Here is a 19871-nt window from a genome sequence, read left to right as displayed (position 1 = left end):
TGAGAGAGGAAGTGCTCCAGCAATGCCCGACATTTCTTACAATGCCCCCGGCGTAAGATTGCATCTATATCCCCGGAAAGCCGAGTGCTGCTGTAAATAACAGTCGGCCGTGGGCAGCTGCTTCTGTTCGTCAGCCCCCCGGCGAGCTCCTCAGCGCTCCTCCAGCACCGCGCCGTCCTCCACTGGGGAGTTCTCCCTGGACTCTCCCTTGAAAGGGAAATCTCTGAGACGAGGCAGCCCGCAGCATCACCACCAAGCAAGCCGCAGCCCAGCAGGTAATTACGAGCGTTCCCTTGAGGGAGAGTTGTCACAGGAAATACAGCGAACCCTCTGATTCTTTCGCGTGTTGTTTCTCTGTCGAGCCGCTCAACGGCGCCTTCCGGCTGTGCTGTGACACCGGGGTTTCTCTCTCTGCATCTCGGTTTGCTCGTTAGAAATTCCGAATCGTCTAAGGTTTCTGTGGTCGACTCTGAGATGTTGGTCAAGGAGCTTGTCCGGGACTCGGGTTTGGGATGCATGTTTGTGTGTGGTACGTGCAGGTACCTGCATGTCCCGCACATCACGGGGTCATGAAAAATGATGAGATGGATGCGAAAAGGGCGCGCTGGGCTGAGTCTTGAGTGAGGACATAGCTCAAGTCATGAAGGACTGCATGTTTGTAGGTGTTTTTCACAGGCATGTCTTTAGAGCTCGTGTTCTGACAATGTCAATGACTGTTGAGTGTTTAAATCTAGAGGGAGTGAATTTTACTATAAGAGTCCTTAGGTGCACTTTGTTTGTTTTTCGGTGTTCAGCGTCTGAAATAAACTCTGGGTGAACCAGTCCTTTAGGGTTACTTCCACATCTCAACATCTTCATTAAGACAGCCATGGAACAAAGTTACCACAGCAACTCAATGTCTGAATGTCACTGGCCCGAGTTTGCATTAATGAGGGTGAGGCTTCTTTGGCATCAAAGAAATCTGTTTTAAATGTAAAATTTCTAGAAAAATAACATGTTCTTGAGCAGTTACCTGTTAAATAAAGAGATGCATTTATGGAGAACAAATTAAATGTCCGATCTATGTTTTTTTTGTATATGTCGGAACAGGAAGCTATATTGTTCGTTATTTGGTTTCTGTTGACCTGCCCATGGGGCGAATAACGGTCTTTCCTGTCAAGTTATATACATGAAAAATACTAAAACATCGTTTTGCTCTCTTTTCAGTTTACCTCTGTCATATCGGCTCTTTTAATGCGTTTCTCAGTTTCCCTGTCTAAGAATATTTGGGATTTTAAGACACCAAAGCTGACCTTTAACACCAGGCAGCAATTTGGTTTCCAAAGAGGTGGCTTATATCACTCCAGGGACACACGACCCGGGTCGCCATGGAAACGCAAGCCTGAGTCTGCTCTGCCCCACCCCAGGGCCTCGGGCCTGAAGCGAGATCGCTGCTCACGCACCCTTCCTGTAAATACTTGAACGGGAACCACGCTATCCTGGCACTCGGAACGAATGAGTGCGCTTTCTAAATATTTATGGATGAAGGGAGGCTTGCCGAATGTGCCTCGGTGAGGAGAGCCACTTATGGTGCGGCCAGAGCAACAGCCGGCAGAGCGAGGGGGGGGGGGCACCGCCATACTGGCGAAATGCCTGACATCTCATGCTGGCGACCCTGAGCGGGTGGCTAAGGATGTATCGGGGGGGGGGGACAGCGGGTGGCAGCAGAGGGAGGGGAAGGGGGTGCGCTAAGCCATAAAGTCAATTAGCGAATTTGCTAAATCGAAATTAGAAAAAAAAAATCTAAAATAATATGCGTATTCAGTTAAATATATTAAATCAGTTAATCCAATAATTTTAACAGGTGTGAAAATGCGTCAACAGCTCATACACAGCACAGCGAGAGGAGCAGGGCAATCCCGCCCCCTGCTGGTTCCCTGTCCTGCCTGAAGCAGAACGAGCAACTGAGCGGTAAAAGGAAAGGGGGGGGGGGTGGTGGGCAAGCTAAGTGTGTCTGCATTGCGACCAGAGAAACATTTTTCCGATTCCATTCATTGTCCTTAAACATTAATAGTGAATAATTTCACCACACCTCTAATTTTTATTACTTCATTCCCGAAGAGTTGTTTTCGTCTCAGACAAGCCAGGACGGCGCCATCTGTGGACTGTTTTCTGCTCCTGTGATTCATTACACTACGTGTCCAGGGAAATATTTTCTGGCACTTTCCATTGATGGTTGGCATCGCATACCACTCAGGTCATTGTTTCGCCCCTATCCTGAGAGCATTTAGTCACGACTATTTCCTCTGAGAAAGTCAAAGCCGCATCACTCTCAGGTGACATGCAGCAGGTCTCGGAAAGGCCTGCTAACCGCATCACTCTCAGGTCTCGGAAAGGCCTGCTAACCGTATCACTCTCAGGTGACATGCAGCAGGTCTCGGAAAGGCCTGCTAACCGCATCACTCTCAGGTCTCGGAAAGGCCTGCTAACCGCATCACTCTCAGGTCTCGGAAAGGCCTGCTAACCGCATCACTCTCAGGTCTCGGAAAGGCCTGCTAACCGCATCACTCTCAGGTCTCGGAAAGGCCTGCTAACCGTATCACTCTCAGGTCTCGGAAAGGCCTGCTAACCGTATCACTCTCAGGTCTCGGAAAGGCCTGCTAACCGCATCACTCTCAGGTCTCGGAAAGGCCTGCTAACCGCATCACTCTCAGGTCTCGGAAAGGCCTGCTAACCGCATCAATCTCAGGTCTCGGAAAGGCCTGCTAAGCTTAGCTGCCTCAGCTACTAAAACCATCACGCAGTCATTTCTATCCTATGAACACTTCTGTCTCCATTCTCTTTCCTTTTATATTGGTTTCAATCTTCTGTTTGCTTTTAAACGGTATCAGAATCAAATTCAAATCATCTTTTATTGACAGCTTTTTTAGTCAAAGTTTAAATGGTACTTTGTTTTATTATTTTCATTAATGTTGAACTTTCAACCGGACAGTAAGCCACACCCTCCTTCCTCTTCTTTGTTAAAGAGGCTGATTTCTTAAAAAGGCAACAGGAAATGATATTGTTGGAGATTACTTCCTTGATGAAGAAAAAAAACTTCAGACACCACTAAAAACAGCAACCTTAAAATAGATGGACATTTGTTTACATCCTCTCCTCCCGTGTCGCATGGGAATCTGGGATTCAGTTCCCACAAGTGGAAGCTGACAACTTGTATGACATCAATATAAGTAGCCAACCAACGGAAATCTCACTCTGCTTGTTGCATTAGCTTATGTTAAAATTTATCACATATAAATGACCACTAATGAAGAGGGTTTCCAGTCTCATCCGTCAAAAAATGTAGACAAAGGCACTATTCTAGATTTTCTCTACTTAATTCTGTTTTGCTACAAAGATAATAAATATTCCCATTTTAGTTATGAATTTTAATGTCTCCTTCCAAGAGTAATGAATTCACACATGCTGAATAACTAAGCCTTAAACAAACTCATGCCAAAGGAATAGTGTCCTCTTGGAAATTGAGTGATTATGTTACGAAATGACAAGTGGTCACAGCCTAATATAACAAGTGAACAAGCCTGAATTTCTTGTTAGGTATGCAGAGGATATACGGACAATACAGCTTTGAACAGCTGGCTATTGCAGACATTTCCAATGCTTGTATTCATGCCGGGCATCTTGCTATCCTCTGCTCCACCCCCACCCAAAAAAACACCCTCACTACATGCACATAGTCCACCAAGCCAGGAGCGTAAGAGTCTTCATCCCTGTCTGTCGCGTGACATGCCGATGAAACTGTAGCAGCCAAACCCTCAGAATCCTGCCTAGTTTTGGAGGGAAAATGTAGCTGCCTGGAAACTTACGGTTATCTGACTTATTCTGATGGTGCTTCACTACCTGGGGTGGTAAGAAATCCTTTCATTGTATTACAGACTTACAAGCTTTACTCAGTAATTCAGACACTGCATTGTGTGTACGATTCACAATTTTACTTCTCCTTTATGTTTATTTAAATATTTCTGCACATGTATAACAAATTATACCAAATCCAATACTGCCGTGTACACTGTACCCTATTAGTCTCTGCACTTATGAAACCTTTTTTATTTGCATGCAAATAAATAAATCAGTAATACTGACATTTCTGACAAACTCTAAAATATAAAAGATAATTTAGTAACAAGAAAACAATATGTTTCAAAGATTTTCTGTTTTTCTGAGTAGTCTTTGAAGAGAAATAATTTCTTATCATTTAAAAATGTATCACACTGTAAACAATACGTGCGCATTTTTCGTTTTCTGTATTATTTTAGAAGCCTAGCCAGGCCTTGAGATAAGGTGCCAAAAATGGCTGCATTCCAGTAAAAATTACCTTTGGACATTAAATAATAGGTTGAGTAGAATAAGGATTCAGTTCAATTTATATACTTAAATACCTATAAACAAACTCAGACTGATGGGCTTGGCGATCAGAAGCCAGTGACTCTGCGACAGTGCTGTCAGCTTCCCAAAGGGTCCAGACAGTGCCTGCCTTTCCAGGAACACTAACCGGCCTCTTTCCGAATTTACCGTGAAACCAGGGGTTGTGGTGTTCCGGGGACTGTGTCACCGCATGTCCGGTATGACGAGGATATAGAGGAACAGGCCCAAGGTTAATATAATAGGGACTCTGCTGGTTTGTTCAGCTAAATCCTGTAGGAAAAAACATAATGGCTCTATCTTAAGTAACAATTTCTCTTTTCATCACAATACTATGAATCCAAACACTTATACATATTGAATTGAATATTTAATGTCTGCATGAAAGACTGAAACTGGTAAAAGTAGTTAATCGCAGTCAAATCCATTCAGACAGCAGGTGGTAAATGGGGAAAGACCACAAGTTGTACAAACCATGATCTCAATCAGGACAGCTGCTCACTGATCTAAATGGGGTTTAGGAATCCGCATCATACACAGACTGTAGGTCTGCCCCTAAAAAATACCAATGATTATAACGAAGACCTATTTGTCTCTTAGTATATTTTTAAACTGCCCCAGGACCAGATGCTTGCTTTTCCCAAAGCTTCAGCAGCAGTTGCTGTGGGAAGAGTTCTCCTTCTCAGGCTGGGGTGACCAGAGCACTGGAGTGACCAGTCTGCAGTGGCCCCTCTGGGAGAGGGTCTATTTATACTGGTACTTCACATGCCTGCTGCCCCCTCTGCAGAAGTGACTCTGTGAAGAGCAGGAAGCTCCCCAGACAGCTGTCTTTAGAGATGCCTAAAAGAAAAAGCATCATTGCTGCTATCAGGGATTAATATGAACTGACATACAAATAAATAGGGCAGCAAATAAACGTTCATTTCTGAAAGGGATCAGACTGCTTTTTTAGCTAATGGGGGTGTTCATACCCTTTTGGTCAGTTTTGTAGAGATGGCAAATATGTTTTTTAAAATTAATTAATTAGTTTAAAAATTATACATTCTTACAGCAATCCCAAAGCAAAAATACAGCAGTATCCATCCTTCAGAATCAGAATCAGCTTTATAAGTATGTTTTCACATACAAGGAATCCATTTTTTCCCTTGCTCTCAATATACTGTACGTGCACAGAACAGACACAGCAAAAACCATTTATAGCATATGTACAGTTATGGATACACATCAATGAAGTACAGCAGGTACAAGTAAGGACTTGAGCCAAAGGACCATAGTGCAATGGTGCAGAGTGCAAAGATGTTGATTACTGTATATAGATGAGGTCAGTGAACATATGGTATATACAACATATGCAACATATATAAAGCATACTCAGATTCCAGTTTGTAGGTACAGTGGATGATTAGTGTGAACAGATTTATTGTACAAGTATTGTCTCTGAAAATGTGTGACTGGTATTTGTTGCTACAACACCTCCAACAAACATCTCCATTTCAATGGAGTCTATCCTATGAATCAAAGAGCATTGGATGGCTGTTGTCTCCTCTATGATTTTTTTTACTTAATTTCTCCTCCGTCTCCCCTCTCACCCAGGCACCATCAGAAGGAGTTGTAAGCTGTGATGGGTGATTGGAGTCTCCTGGGAAACTTCCTCGAAGAAGTACAGGAGCACTCGACGACTGTAGGCAAAGTGTGGCTGACCGTTCTCTTCATCTTCCGCATCCTGGTGCTGGGCACAGCGGCCGAGTCCTCCTGGGGCGATGAGCAGTCAGACTTCATGTGCGACTCGGAGCAGCCGGGCTGTGTCAACGTGTGCTACGACGCCGCCTTCCCCATCGCCCACATCCGCTTCTGGGTGCTGCAGATTGTTTTTGTTTCAACCCCCTCCCTCATCTACATGGGACATGCCATGCACACGGTGCGCATGGAGGAAAAGCGGCGGCAGCGGGAGGAGGAGGACCGCGGCGGGGGCGGCGGGAGTGGGGACAAGGTGTATCCCGAGGAAAAGGAGTCCGGGAAGGCGGAGGGAATGGCAAGAATTCACCTGAAGGGGGCGCTGCTCAAGACCTACGTATTGAGCATTCTGATCCGTACAGTCATGGAGGTCACCTTTATAGTGGGACAATACATGATCTATGGCATTTTCCTCAACGTCCTCTATAAGTGTGACACATGGCCCTGCCCCAACCCAGTCAACTGCTACATGTCACGGCCAACAGAGAAGAACATATTCATTGGCTTCATGCTGGTGGTGGCGAGCGTCTCGCTCTTACTTAGCATGTTGGAGCTGTACCACCTGGCCTGGAAGCAGTCCAAGCGCTGCCTCAAGGTCTGCACCACCTCCAGGACCCTCAACCGCCAGCCCAGCGCCATAGTGACTGTGGCCCCTGAGCCCAAAGGCCCGGCCCACCCGTCCATCCCTTGCACTCCTCCGCCGGACTTCAATCAGTGCCTAGTGGCGGCTAGGCCACATGCTACTAGCTGCCAGATATTCAATGATAGGATGGCCCACCAGCAGAACTCAGCCAACCTGGCCACGGAGCGCCACCAAAGCCACGACAACCTGGAGGTAGAAGACTTCTTGCGGATGAACTATTCGCAGGGCGGGGAGGTGTCCAATGGCTGTGGTCCTCCCGAACTGCCCTCCCACAGCTTCTTCAAGGACAAACGCCGCTCCAGCAAGACCAGCGGCTGCAGCAGCCGGGCGCGGAATGACGACCTGGCTGTGTAGACCCCGGGGTGAGAGGCCTCCAGCAGCACTGACCCGTAGATACACCCAGACACTGTACAATCCCGACGACTGTGAGTGTACCTCTGACTGGAGACCGTGCAGTCAAGAGGAACACAAATGTTGTAAAAGTTTGTTTGATCGCGAGGAGCGGTTTAAAAACTGCTAGTTTGTACGTGGCACTCTGATTATCGTGCAACACCCTGCAATCTTGAAACATCAGATGCATGCATATCACATTTTAATCACATGAATTGTAGTATGATAAGATCTATCTACAAACATAGAATCAGCATCTATAAAATAAAAGTTAAAACTGCAGTCAGCACCTGTTTGCACATTTTGAACCTAAAATCTTAGGCAGAAAAAAAAACAATTTCCCAATATAGTGGTATGTCTCGTCATGAAAGGCATATGAGCTATCTAATAAAATAGTATGATTGACCATTATTATGAACACAGAGGTAGGTGACCAAAAGACTGAATGAGAGTGCGGAAAGGGCTATTCTCTATATCATAAAGTTTGTTGCCATCACTTGTGACTGATGTGAACAGCATATAAACCCATTTTTTGCATATAAATCTCTTTGTGTATGAAAATGTCACTTTATGTATACCTGCTGTACTGGTTTTCATTTCATGTATATAATTTTTTCAAATTACTGTGAATTTCTCCTTTTTTATACTGTAATTTGATTTTGTCAGGTTATTTTTATTACAAAGCTTATTTTGTTGAATAAATCATGCAAGAGAATGTACAATTAAGCACAACATGCTAAAGACAAATGGTTTACAACAAGGTAAAGTTTATTTTTAACACAAACAGAACCACTAAAAACTACAGCAATTTTAGTTTCATTCAAATTTAAAACAATATATAATATTTTAATATTCAGTACTGTGTGAAAGTCTTAGGCAGTCAAAGAAAATGTGTAAAGCAATTTATCTGGGTAGTAAGTGCATGCATATATTTGCTCAGAAAGAAGCACAATTCACCATTAAAACATATACAAATTACAGTAAGACAATAAAACTAACAAGAATGTATTCTGCAAAACATTGCCGATATCTTGCTGGATGGCTAGGAGAACACTGCTTTGGTTCCCAAATCAATCATCAGTGGCACGTCAGCAATTTCAAGTATTTTTTGATTTCACTAATAGCTCAATTGATCAATTTAATTATTTAAATAATTTGATGAGGTATCGATTAGCAAAACATGGTATGCTAGTCAGTACCTTTACATGCACTGCTAAGTCAGGCTACGGTTATAGCTTGATAATGCCATTTAATCGGACTACTGTCCTTGTCCCGGTATACATGCACGCGAGGAGAATCGATTTATTGACCGAATTATGTCCGACTATGTTACAATAGGTGGCGATATGGCTCCATTCAGCTTGTTAGTACTGGGGGTTGACCTATTACGTCACATACGTAAAAAATATTAGTAATGGATGGACAAATGAAGTGACGCAAGCTTTAATTGCGATCTGGTCAGAAGAACAGATACAAGATCAGGATAGCATAACAAGAAATTATTTTGTATAATATACCATGGAAAACCAACATATTGAAGTTCCGTACTTTTGGTACCTTCTTGAAGTACCAAAAGTACGGTATCTGGTGCATACCTGTCAAGTTTTGGATTTGAAAATAAGGGAAATTTTCCGGCACCCACCACGAGCCATCCCACCACCCCAACCAAGCTCCAGTATCCCTTACATTTTAAGACAGGTGCACAAGAAATCTAAAATAACCACTTGTCATTTACATTTTATTTTCATTACACATTTTCTTTTAATTTCTCATGTTCACTCATGTGGCTCTCTGGCATTCACTATAATGACTTATTATACAGATTTGTTGCAGACTTTGTATCCTTGTTGAAGTCGTTACAAAAGTGAAAAGTCATTTTGTTTTTGGCAAACAGCATTGCCATTTTAACCTCCGTATTTATGACCTGGTTAATGTTGTAAATGACCTGCAGACTACTGCAGGTGGCAGTTCTTCCCGCCCAAAACGGGAGACTTGACAGCTATGATCTGGTGCGGTGGAAAGGTTTCTTATTGTGCATGCAAACGTACTGACTGATCTAATCAAAAAATGCTGATATGAATGGGCGTATTGGATGCTTGTCGCAAATTAAGTGACTTTAAGAGAGGTTTTGAAACGATTAATCTGACACTTTGACATACGTAAAATCATAGTTTTAAACCAACATGATCATTTAAACATTTGTTTGCACTGTATGTTTGCAAGTATTAACTAAAAAGGCAGCAAAGCATTAAGTGAATGTTCCTGCAAATGTGAATGTTGTATACCAGGGGCGGACTAATTTCTCTAAGGGCTCGGGGGTGACATGGGTAGAAGCCCCCTAAGTGGGCCATTTGAGCTGTTTTTTAGAGCCGAAAGAGAAACATGATCATCGTAATCAAAGCGTGGGTGCCAGCGGTAAAACTTACTAATCAGGGTGGGCAGGAGTTCTGTCGGTAAAATTCACCGATCGGGGGAAGGGTGCATCAACAAAATCGTGTACTGTGAGAATCAAAAAACAGATCACTGCAATTTATGGAATATATTCTTTAATCATTTTGAAAGTTTGAACTGTTTTGCATGTGGTGGCTAACACCCGAATCACTTAAATATATAGTTTTTGGTGTAAAATTAATACCCTGGGAAACTACATAATACATTTGACCAATAAGACTTAAGAAAGTGAAAGGTATGCCGAATTATGACAATTGTATAAGACCGCCTGCATACATGTGCTGAAACATTTGGAAATTTGTGTTAAACAATGAAAAATTAAGTTCTTGTTTGGCAAATGTTAATTGTCATTTGAGAAATGTGCCAAAGCATTCGAGAGAAACTGAAAAATCAGAGTTATGCGGTGACTTTCTCGATACCACTAGATGGAGACATTTTCTTGAAATATTTAGACTGGTGACCGTGACCGACTTTCCTTAAGTTTAAATGATGAACATTAATATATATTTCTACTTTTAGTATTATTGTTTATATATTACTAATTTGTTTTGCATTTTAACACTTAATGTTTTATTTAAGTGTTGGTTTTAAATATTGATATCAAGAAAAATTGTGGTGTACATTTCTTCTTTGTATGATTATGCCGGAAGCTCTCTGAAACTTCTTATTATTGAAGCAGGGCAGGGCTGTACGACTGTTCACAACCTAATTTCTCACAGCATGATTACACTTCAACACATTCTTTCAGTTTTTTTTTTTTTAACATTTGCATCTATAATTCAAATCTGTCAACAGCAGAATCCTTTTGCGTTTCTGGCATACCAGAACTGTGACATGAAATTCAATAAACCTGTATGTGCACCTTTGATTCCTTCATGGCTATTGTCACTTCTTAATTTTTTCTTCTTTGCTTGTTGTACCGGTAATTAAAAAAATACTAGATACATCAAATACCAGGTAGGTACAAAAGGGTTTATACGCTGCCTGGCCAAAAAAAAGTCGCCATTTGAATTTATATCAGCAAATACTTAAGAGCCAATGACTGGATCATTATTACAGCCCAGCAACGTTACGCAGCAATAAAGTGAAGTCAGCTGAGTACCTGAATCTACTGAATGGCAAGATTACACCTCCATCCATCATTAATGAATTTTTTTCTTCCCTGTTGGAATGGGCATATTCCAGGACAAGAATGCCAAGATTCATTGGGTTTGAATTATCAAACAGTGGTTCAGGGAGCATGAGGAATCATTTTCACGCATGACTTGGTCACCACAGAGTTGTGACCTTAACCTCATTGAAAGTCTTTGGGATGTGATGAAGGAGGCTGTATGGAGGTTCAACTCACTTATCAATACAGGATTTCGGTGAGAAATTAATGCAAATGTGGATGAAAATAAAGGGTGAGATGTTGCATAAGCCAGTGGAAACAATTCCATGACAAATGCGGAAATGCGACAGTACCAGCAGGTGTAATTCTGAGATGTACACCACCGCTCAAAAGTTTGGGGTCACTTAGAAATGCCATTGTTTTCTATGAAAGCATACATGAAATGAGTTTGAATAGATCCCCTTTACCCTGTACAAATCTCCCACTTCACCATCACCAAAGCAGCCCCAGACCATCACATTCCCTCCACCATGCTCGACAGATGTCACCAAGCTCTCCTCCAGCGCCTTTTCATTTGATCTGCACAAACATTCTTTGTGATCCACCTCAAACTTAGATTTGTCTATCCATAGCACTTTTTTCCAATCTCCTACTGTCCAGTTTGAGAATGTTCATTTGCCCATCTCAGTCTTTTTATTGGCCATTCTGAGATACGGCTTTTTCTTCGCAATTCTGGCTAGAAGGCCAGCATCCCGGAGTTGCCTCTTCACTGTTGACGTTGAGACTGGTCTTTTGAGGGTCCTCTTTAATCAAGCTGCCAGTTGAAGACCTATGAGGCGTCTGCTTTTCAAACTACACACTATAATATATTTATCCCGTCACTCAGTTGTGGACCAGGGCCTCCCTCTCCTCTTTCTGTTGTGGTTAGAGCCAGTTTGCGCTGATCTGTGAAGGGAGTAGTACACAGCATTGTGCAAGATCTTCAGTTTCCTGGCAATTTCTCACATGTAATCACCTTCATTTCTTAGAACAAGTATAGACTGACGATTTTCAGGAGAAAGTACTTTGTTTCTGGTCGTTTTGAGCTTGTAATCGAACCCACAATTGCTGCTGCTCCAGATACTTACTTAGTCCAAAGAAGGTCAGTTTTATTGCTTCTTTAATCATCACAACAATTTTCATCTAACATAATTGCAAAAGGGTTTTCTAATGATTAGAATTTAGAGATCAGTGGTCATTGTTGACACACCACAGCACAGAGTGCCCAACAACAAAATGTGTCCTCTGCATTTAACCCATATGTGACATTGTGACATAGCAGCTAATTCAGTGCCCAGGGAGCAGTGCTTGGGGGCAGTAGCTTGCTGGTTGGGGATTCAAAGCAGCAATTTTTCAATTACAAGTGAGCTTCCCTAATCATTAAGACACCACTGCTCAGTACCGATCAGTTAACATTTTAAAATAAGCAAACACAACATTCTACTGGAACACGGGATTAATTGTTGCTAATAATGTGTCTCTGTACACCTATGTAGATATTCCCTTAAAAAAACAGCCGTTTACAGCTATGATAGTCATTTACAACAGTAACAGTGTCTACACAGTATTTCTGATCAATCCATCCATGTCCTGAAACCGCTTGTCCTATGCAGGATCGTGGTGGATTCTGGAACCTATCCGGAAGGCTATGGGCACAAGGCAGGGAGCAACCAAGGATGGGCCATCTATCGCAGGGGTCCAGGTAGGCCTATCTGACAGCCAATGGATTTTCGTTGTATAGTGGAAAAACCAAAATTGGGAAACAACCCATTTTTGTTTTGATGGTAAGATCGGAAAACGAAAAAATGACATATCTGATTTTCTTTAGTATGATTATAAATGAAAACAAAAGTAGCTAGCATGATTTATCACTAATGAAGGTTACCATATATGACGAACCACAAGATGCCACTGCCTGAGCATGCCTGTTGAAATTAACTAGAATGCTACTAGCTATAGCAGACATATTGTTTTAAGATGATGTGAGGGGGATATAGGGCTTTCGAAGGAGCAAACAGGCACACTTAGGTTCGCTTCTAAAAATGCTTTATTACAAGTAATACAAAATAGCCTTGCATTAAACATCAATAACAAAATACTGGGTCAAAGGCAATGCAAAATAATCCCATATCACAAGTGATATCCAATGGTATTATAAATCATAAACAATAATCAAACCGCCAATACAAGAGATAATAGGCATATACAAAAAAGTGACAACAAAAACATGCATACATATAGAAAGTGCAAATTGATATTATGGTTATTGTGATAATTGATTGAATCCACACATTGACACTGCAAAGCTATTCACACTCGGACGTGCCATCATCACCTACCCTCACTCTTAGACTGGGGAGCCCGTTTCAGTCCTGGCAGGAGACCAACACGTGAGTCCCGGTAAAATTTTTTCGATCTGGTTGGTTCGACTTTTAAATAATTCGAGTTCTAATGAGAACTGAGGTACCACTGTACTTTGGACAATGACGTCAGCTTAATACGACCCAAAATTGGCTCGCTGAAGAGCAAACGCTTTTTTCGTAAGCGAAAATCCTCCTCGGTATTCTGTTTGCGTAAACTAATTTAGCGGTGCTAATTTAGGTCTTTTGTAAAAGTGAAGTGACATACAGCAAACATTCGTAAAGCGGGGGATGCATGTATAGTAAGACCTCGTGAATTGTACTAGAAGTAGCCTGACTACCAATGGAATATTAGTTTATGTATAACAGTTACAATGGATGTTATACAGACAGAGCAGCTTATTTAACACACCTGCTAATGCAAACACTCTGATTCCCAAATAGAGAATACATAAAACACACAGGCAGGGTCAAGAGGTACAGTTACTATTTGACTAAGAGGCAAGACAGCGAAGAATTCCACCTGTGGCTAAAATCTGTTTAACTTGTTAGGTTAATCAGACATGGAACACTTCTAAATCAATACTTAGTTAAAATAATGTTAAAGGATCTAAGTTAATTAATTAAATCCTTGTGGTGACTGATAACGTCTCTTATCTTCTGTAGCAGCATATGTAAAAACTGTACCTTCAAGTAAAAAATATTTATGGATGGCTTCACCTCCAGGGTATGGGTTCAATGTATTGCGAAACTCACATTCCAAAGGCATACAGTTCAAGTGAACTGTTACACTTCTACTGCACAAACAATTTAATGATTTAGGGTATAATTGCCTGTAATTGGTGCTCGTCATACAGTATGTCAATCAGTCCTTGGAGAGAAATTGCCTATTTTTGGCTGTTGAGGCAAACCAAGGTTAAACTTTATTACTGAAAGCAAAATTTTCATTTAGTCGAATATTAACAGTGGAGAAAAGTAAATATGAAACTTGAAGACATTTATTCTATTTAAAAAAAAAAGCCGAATGATTTGCTGTATCTTGAATCATCCGGAAAGTATTTGTACATTTACCGGTATGGACACAGGAAGTGACGCATGACTATGCCACTGCTTCCCGATGTTACTGGGAAAAGTAGTTTAACGTAACACACTAATTATCTTTGGTTTCCCTGTAAGGACATTAGCAGATGACCTTGCGAAAGACTACAAGTACCGGAAGTCCTTAAATTCTTTACAACGTACGGTTTCGGTAAGACGTAAGTCTCAAACTTCCCAATGAAAAATTCTTTAGTTGGAGTATACCGGCACTCTGTGAATATGGACTTCTGATTAAGGTAACTGATTTTTTTTATCATACTTTATAGTGGTCATTTACCATATAAGTCTACAGTTTACTAAACAATATCAATTTATGAAAAATTATGACGTTGAAAAATCGGTATGTTATTATGACATTTGTGATTGCACAACGTACAGGGAGTAATACACACTTCACAAAGTATTGTGCTTCACAGGGACATTAAGTCCTGGTGAAGTGAGCAGCGAATTGCAAGAAGTGGCTTGTACGGCACAGCATTGATCTGCATCTTGTTTAGTATCCCCATCAGACACATGCGGGCTGCTTGGATCAAGGCCGGCGTTTTGGGCTCGGTGGGAATCAGCTCAGCGCTTTTATCACATAAATGTAGCGATCCGGGGCGAAGAGGCACTTTACAGGAAAACAGATCTCGGTACGAGCTCAGACTGGTCCAAGTGCTGTTCCGACACGGTGCTCGGACCCCGCTCAAATCCATACCTGACGTGTTGGAGGTAAGATTACTAACTTAATAATAATGATAATAAAGAAATAAATATGTATTTTGTTATTGTTATTATTTTAAACAATAATTAGAAATATTAAATAATAACCATTAAATAATCATTGTTAATTATGGATTTAATCTCGGATGAATACTGTTTTGCCTAGTTTGTAAACTTTATAGTATGTAAGACAACAATGAAGGTTAAAAACAAAGGCTATCTAGATGGCCGAAAGGAAAGAAAATGTTATCTGTCCATACATGCATTTTCTATAACCTCTTATAAAATGTGGGACTTCGGTGAAACAGGAGTGTCACCATCAGAAATACTCTACATGACACAAACCTAGAAGAGAAGCCAGTCCACTGCAGGGCACACACTCATTACACATATAATTCACACAAATAATGACAATTTCAAAGTACTAATCCTCCTAAGCTATGTGTGTGGGCTGTAGGTGGAAACCTTCAAGAACACACCCAAAGTGAAACTCATCAAGCTGAAGGCGTGAGGCCACTGGGCCTCACTCAAGGAAAGACTTTATTTTCCCAGCTTGTTGATTTGCGTCCAAGTGCTGATGTGAACATGTTGCTTCAATGAATAGGCCACGGTGAAATTATTTCTGACGGTACAGAAATATATTTCACTCTGGATAGCAAGCAGGGCCAGCCCACCCTATCAGCAACACAGGTGATCACACATGGTGCTATTTGTTTAGGGGGACCAAAAGAAGAAAAAGAAGTGGAAAAAAAATCTCTGGTTGCATTCCATGACCAGTTATTTAGTTTTAATGTTTCACTACTTTTCTTCTAAAACAGACTAAAGCTAGCTAGTTAGTGGCTAGATCCCCTTTGCTTTTGAAATGTTTTCAATATAAATTCATTAACAAAATTTGTTTTCTTCTGCCTTGTGCGGAGGGGGGGCACTGAGCAGAATCTCGCCTGGGGCACCAGAACACCCAGGGCTGGTCTTGATAGCAAGTGTAACTCGTAGATTATCTCTGTAAATGATTTTCATCAGCATGTTCCTCTCACTGTAAAAGGCACAATGGATCCCAGGCCTTCTGAACGCTCCGGTACACACTCGGATGGATTACGTGGTGACAGACCTGAATGGAGGCCCCCGTCCACCAGCTCCGGTGGAGGAGAGCTACAGAGCCCGCATGTTAAGTGTGAGTTTGGGCAAAATAGCAGCATCAAGCAGAAGTTCCTTTGAGGGGAATGACTTGCAGAAGTTCAGGGGAAGTATTCCATGTAAATTTGTTTGCCTCCAAGGACCACATGAGTCGCCTGTGGACCTGTTCCAAAAATATCACAACTCACCAGTGAGCAGTATCTAAAATTAAATTTTATCCTGTTGCTATTCTTCTTTAATCACATTTGCATTTATATAGATTTGAAAAAGACAATATAAAAAAAAAAAGCATTTAAAACGTGTTTATTATACATGAAGTTTAGATAAGTTTAGGAGGGTGTGTCAAACTGGTAGCCCTTCGTATGGCTCAGTACTCGTGAAGTAGCTCTCAGTTTCAAAAAGATTGGTGACCCCTGTTCTAGAAGTATGTTTAATCTGACTGGGGTAGTAGTGATACTGTATATAGAATCTGTATAGTGTTTATGACTTACCGGTACTGGCATTGTAATTCACGATCATTGACCTTCTCTTTTATATCAGGGTGGCACATATCCAGGTCAGCTGACCACTGTAGGCATGCAGCAGTTATACGATCTTGGCATGAGGCTGAGGAAGATGTATATTCAAGACCTTCCCTTTCTGTCGCCTTGCTTCCGCCCCACTGAAGTCTTGTGAGTTCATTGTTTATGTTCATTTTGGCTTTTAGAAGTAGGAACATTTGGAAATGGAACTTTGGGTTTACAAAGAAATGTTCTAAATGATATTTATAAAACGAGGGGCACTCGTTTACCAAGCTCGTCTGGATATTTAAAAAATTAATCAAGTTAATATGTTCTTGCAGTGTCCGTTCCACCAACATCATACGGACAATTGAATCTGCCAAATGTCTGGTGGCTGGTCTGTTTCAGCAGAAACAGGAAGGTAATTTCACAAATGGTTCCTCATACTTTCCTTTTGTCCACTCAATTACTATTACTGACAGCCAAGCAACAGAGATGTTGTTGATGCCCTGCCATTACAGTCCTCAGCTCTGAATTCTTTTCCCAATAGCAACAGTGCCTATCCTCACCACGACAGCTGAGAGTGAAATATTCTACCCAAACTTCCATGGTTGCAAACTGCTCAGTATCCTTGGCAGGTGAGTGAAGGTTGGGATTAGGTCTGCATATCCAGCCTGTTGCATATTGCTCTGAATTGGCTGTAATCCTGTCACCGCTTCAGTCCTCGCTGGGCAGAGTCATCCCACCTCCCAGATATTGCCGCCGACCTGAAGAATATTCAGAGTGCCCTAGGCATAGCCCCCCACCAACAGGTGGACTTCATCCAGATCCGGGATGACATGGTGGCCAGAGAGGTACCATAAGCCCCTTGTTGGCTTGTTTCGTCTTATTTTAAGCAGAGGTGGATAGTTCAGGCCCAGAATATAAAAATCCAGACCAAGATTTTGTTTCAACCAATCATTTGAGTACTGCTTGGTTGAAACAACATCTTAGTCTGGGATTTTACTTTCTGGACCCGAACTATCCACCACTGATTTTAAGGAATGTTTATCCTCTGATTTTCCTAATGGACATTCTACTGCAAAGCATCCGATTGTCATCTCTATGACTGAATGTCTTAGGTCTTATGCTACATCTGTCTGTGCTTATTGCAGACACATGGCCTGCCCAGTCCACCTGTGCTGGCCAACTGGAGAGAGACCGTGGAACGAAGAGCAGTGGAAATGATGAGTTACATCTACCAGCCGAGCAAGGCGTGAGTAGGCAGCAGCGTCAGAGAAGGGGGACATAGTGTGATGTAATTGCTTCGTGGTGGTGGTAGGCAATCCTTGAATGAGAGGACAAAGAAGGACAAAGTTCTCACGATGTTTGGGAGGCTAATGAGATGCAGAAGCTATTATGGTTACATTCAGAAATAGACAGGTGAAGGAGCTAGTTTCCGTCATCAGATACTGAGGTGATGTAACTTTTGAAAAAATACAACAGAATCAACAAATTTTATCATTGTTAATGGTAGAGAAGGCCTTCAGCTCTGCGTTGGACCACTTCTTCATATCCTGATTAACAACATTGATGACAAAATTCAAGACACAGCATCTGAAAATTCAAGGTGAGAAACAGGACCCTGCGCTTTAAAGCAGAAATCCATCAGGATCGCAGTGCAAATGTGGTCTTTCTTCAGGACAAAATTTCCTTTCCAAAAAAAAAAGTAAAAAATGCATGTTTCCACTAGGGGGTGATATTACACTCTTTGTCACAAGGCACTGCACAAGTACTGCTAGGAAAGAGAGTGCTGTACTGTCTAAGGAGAGTGTTTGTGACTTGGGGAAAAAAAAGTGGATATAATAAAAGCCATAATGATAACGTTAGTGTGATCCATCTTGTTTTGCACATTACCAGTCCTGTGCTTCAGACCATTAACAATCTTAGTTTTAAAAAATAATTTTGCCAAGAAGCTCTGTGCATGTGACTGTTTTTCAGGAAGCTGTTCCTCTACTCGGTGCATGACACAACGCTGATTCCCTGTCTAATGGTGCTGGGGATTTTTGACATGAAATGGCCACCGTATGCTGCAGATATCACCTTAGAGCTCCACCAGGATCGCATCACCAAGGAGGCCTTTGTCAAAGTGTCTTACCTTGGCAAGGTACGGCTGGTAAATCACTCACCTTCTGGTGGTCCTCATTGCTAAATCTAATCAATGGTGTCCGGCTCTTTATGTATCCAGGATCAGCTGATTCCAGGCTGCAGTGACATCTATTGTCCCCTGAAAGAGTTCAAGGAAGCTTTGTCTACCTACACCTTGACCTTTGACCATTACAGTTCGCTGTGCAAACAAACGGAGAAGATGACAGTATCATGACAACCAGATCTCCTGTCCTGCTGACTATCTTGATCATGAAAACAGAAATCATGTATATACCTGCCTGAGTAGATTTATGTATGATATCAAGATGGAAGACAGGATTTATTTATGGACTTCAAACTCCACCCCTATCCCATTTCTGTTCTTATACAGTGTACTTGCTCCTGCAAATAAAACAATTTATACTCTGTATACCACAGCAGTAATACTGGATTATTGCAGTTTCTGGTTTTCAAACACCGGAAACGTGGCAAATGTGTTACTTTTACAATATTTAGTTTGGAATCAGTTGAAGTTTTTATACTTTTGTCTTGGTGCTTAGCACTTGCTCTCTAGCACGATACCGGCTTTATTCGCTTTGTGGAGGGAGACGGGCGAGTCCGTCTCAGCTGTGCTGTAGGGGTTCGGTTGGGGAAGCGGGGAGCCGAATGTGATGACGAGACGGAATACGCTTTTGCGTCGCGGTGAGCCATGAGAACGTCATGAACAAAGTAGCCACTGTTCAGCCAGTGAATGACGTCCCAAGGTCATGGCAACCCTAAACCGGCGGCCCGGAGGAACATAGAAATTCTTTCAAAACGGAGGCACCTTTGGGGTCCTTGGCAGCGTCAGAAATGGATGGTTTTGTGTTTTGGTGCTCAGGGGAGTCAGGGTGGGTGGCTCTCACTCTGGTCTTTTCTCTCACTGTTCGTGCCAAATATCTTGAAATCAGATCAATTACCTTTTTAAATAAAAAAAAAAAATTATATATACACACGCACAAACATACATATACATACACAGCTCTAGGGGGGAAAAATGAGACCACTATAGATTTAAAGAATCTGCATTTTTGAGTCCTGGTCCTGCTGGTAATGGGCTGCTTCCAGGCTCAGAGTTTCTAAGACAGCGGTACACAAGAACAGGGTAAAGCAGGAGATACTGGGAATAACTTAAAAACTAG

The 19871-nt window shown here is 41.8% G+C and overlaps 2 protein-coding genes across 3 annotated transcripts; both read left to right on the top strand.

Annotated features, from left to right (window-relative positions):
- Positions 1 to 10487, top strand: LOC111852676 (gap junction alpha-5 protein-like). 2 transcript variants are annotated; one of them, XM_023828846.2, is made up of 2 exons: positions 1 to 275; positions 5995 to 10487. In XM_023828846.2, the coding sequence occupies exon 2, from the start codon at positions 6023 to 6025 to the stop codon at positions 7130 to 7132; it is 1110 nt and encodes a 369-aa protein (XP_023684614.1). In that variant the 5' UTR covers positions 1 to 275; positions 5995 to 6022; the 3' UTR covers positions 7133 to 10487. The 2 variants fall into 2 exon arrangements, with proteins under 2 accessions (XP_023684614.1, XP_023684615.1); XM_023828847.2 differs by lacking the exon at positions 1 to 275 and adding an exon at positions 3717 to 3887.
- A 3756-nt stretch (positions 10488 to 14243) lies between these two features.
- On the top strand, positions 14244 to 19120 carry LOC111852683 (lysophosphatidic acid phosphatase type 6-like). Its single transcript, XM_023828857.2, has 11 exons — positions 14244 to 14463; positions 14725 to 14938; positions 15972 to 16100; positions 16604 to 16734; positions 16905 to 16984; positions 17114 to 17201; positions 17285 to 17417; positions 17718 to 17818; positions 18080 to 18172; positions 18544 to 18709; positions 18791 to 19120. The coding sequence occupies exons 2-11, from the start codon at positions 14741 to 14743 to the stop codon at positions 18923 to 18925; spliced, it is 1254 nt and encodes a 417-aa protein (XP_023684625.2). The 5' UTR covers positions 14244 to 14463; positions 14725 to 14740; the 3' UTR covers positions 18926 to 19120.
- The last annotated feature ends 751 nt before the right edge of the window (positions 19121 to 19871 follow it).

Source organism: Paramormyrops kingsleyae, chromosome 16 (assembly GCF_048594095.1).
Source record: "Paramormyrops kingsleyae isolate MSU_618 chromosome 16, PKINGS_0.4, whole genome shotgun sequence".
Classification (NCBI taxonomy): domain Eukaryota; kingdom Metazoa; phylum Chordata; class Actinopteri; order Osteoglossiformes; family Mormyridae; genus Paramormyrops; species Paramormyrops kingsleyae.
Note: the sequence above shows the minus strand (reverse complement) of the source record. Positions and strands in the feature narration are given on the sequence as shown.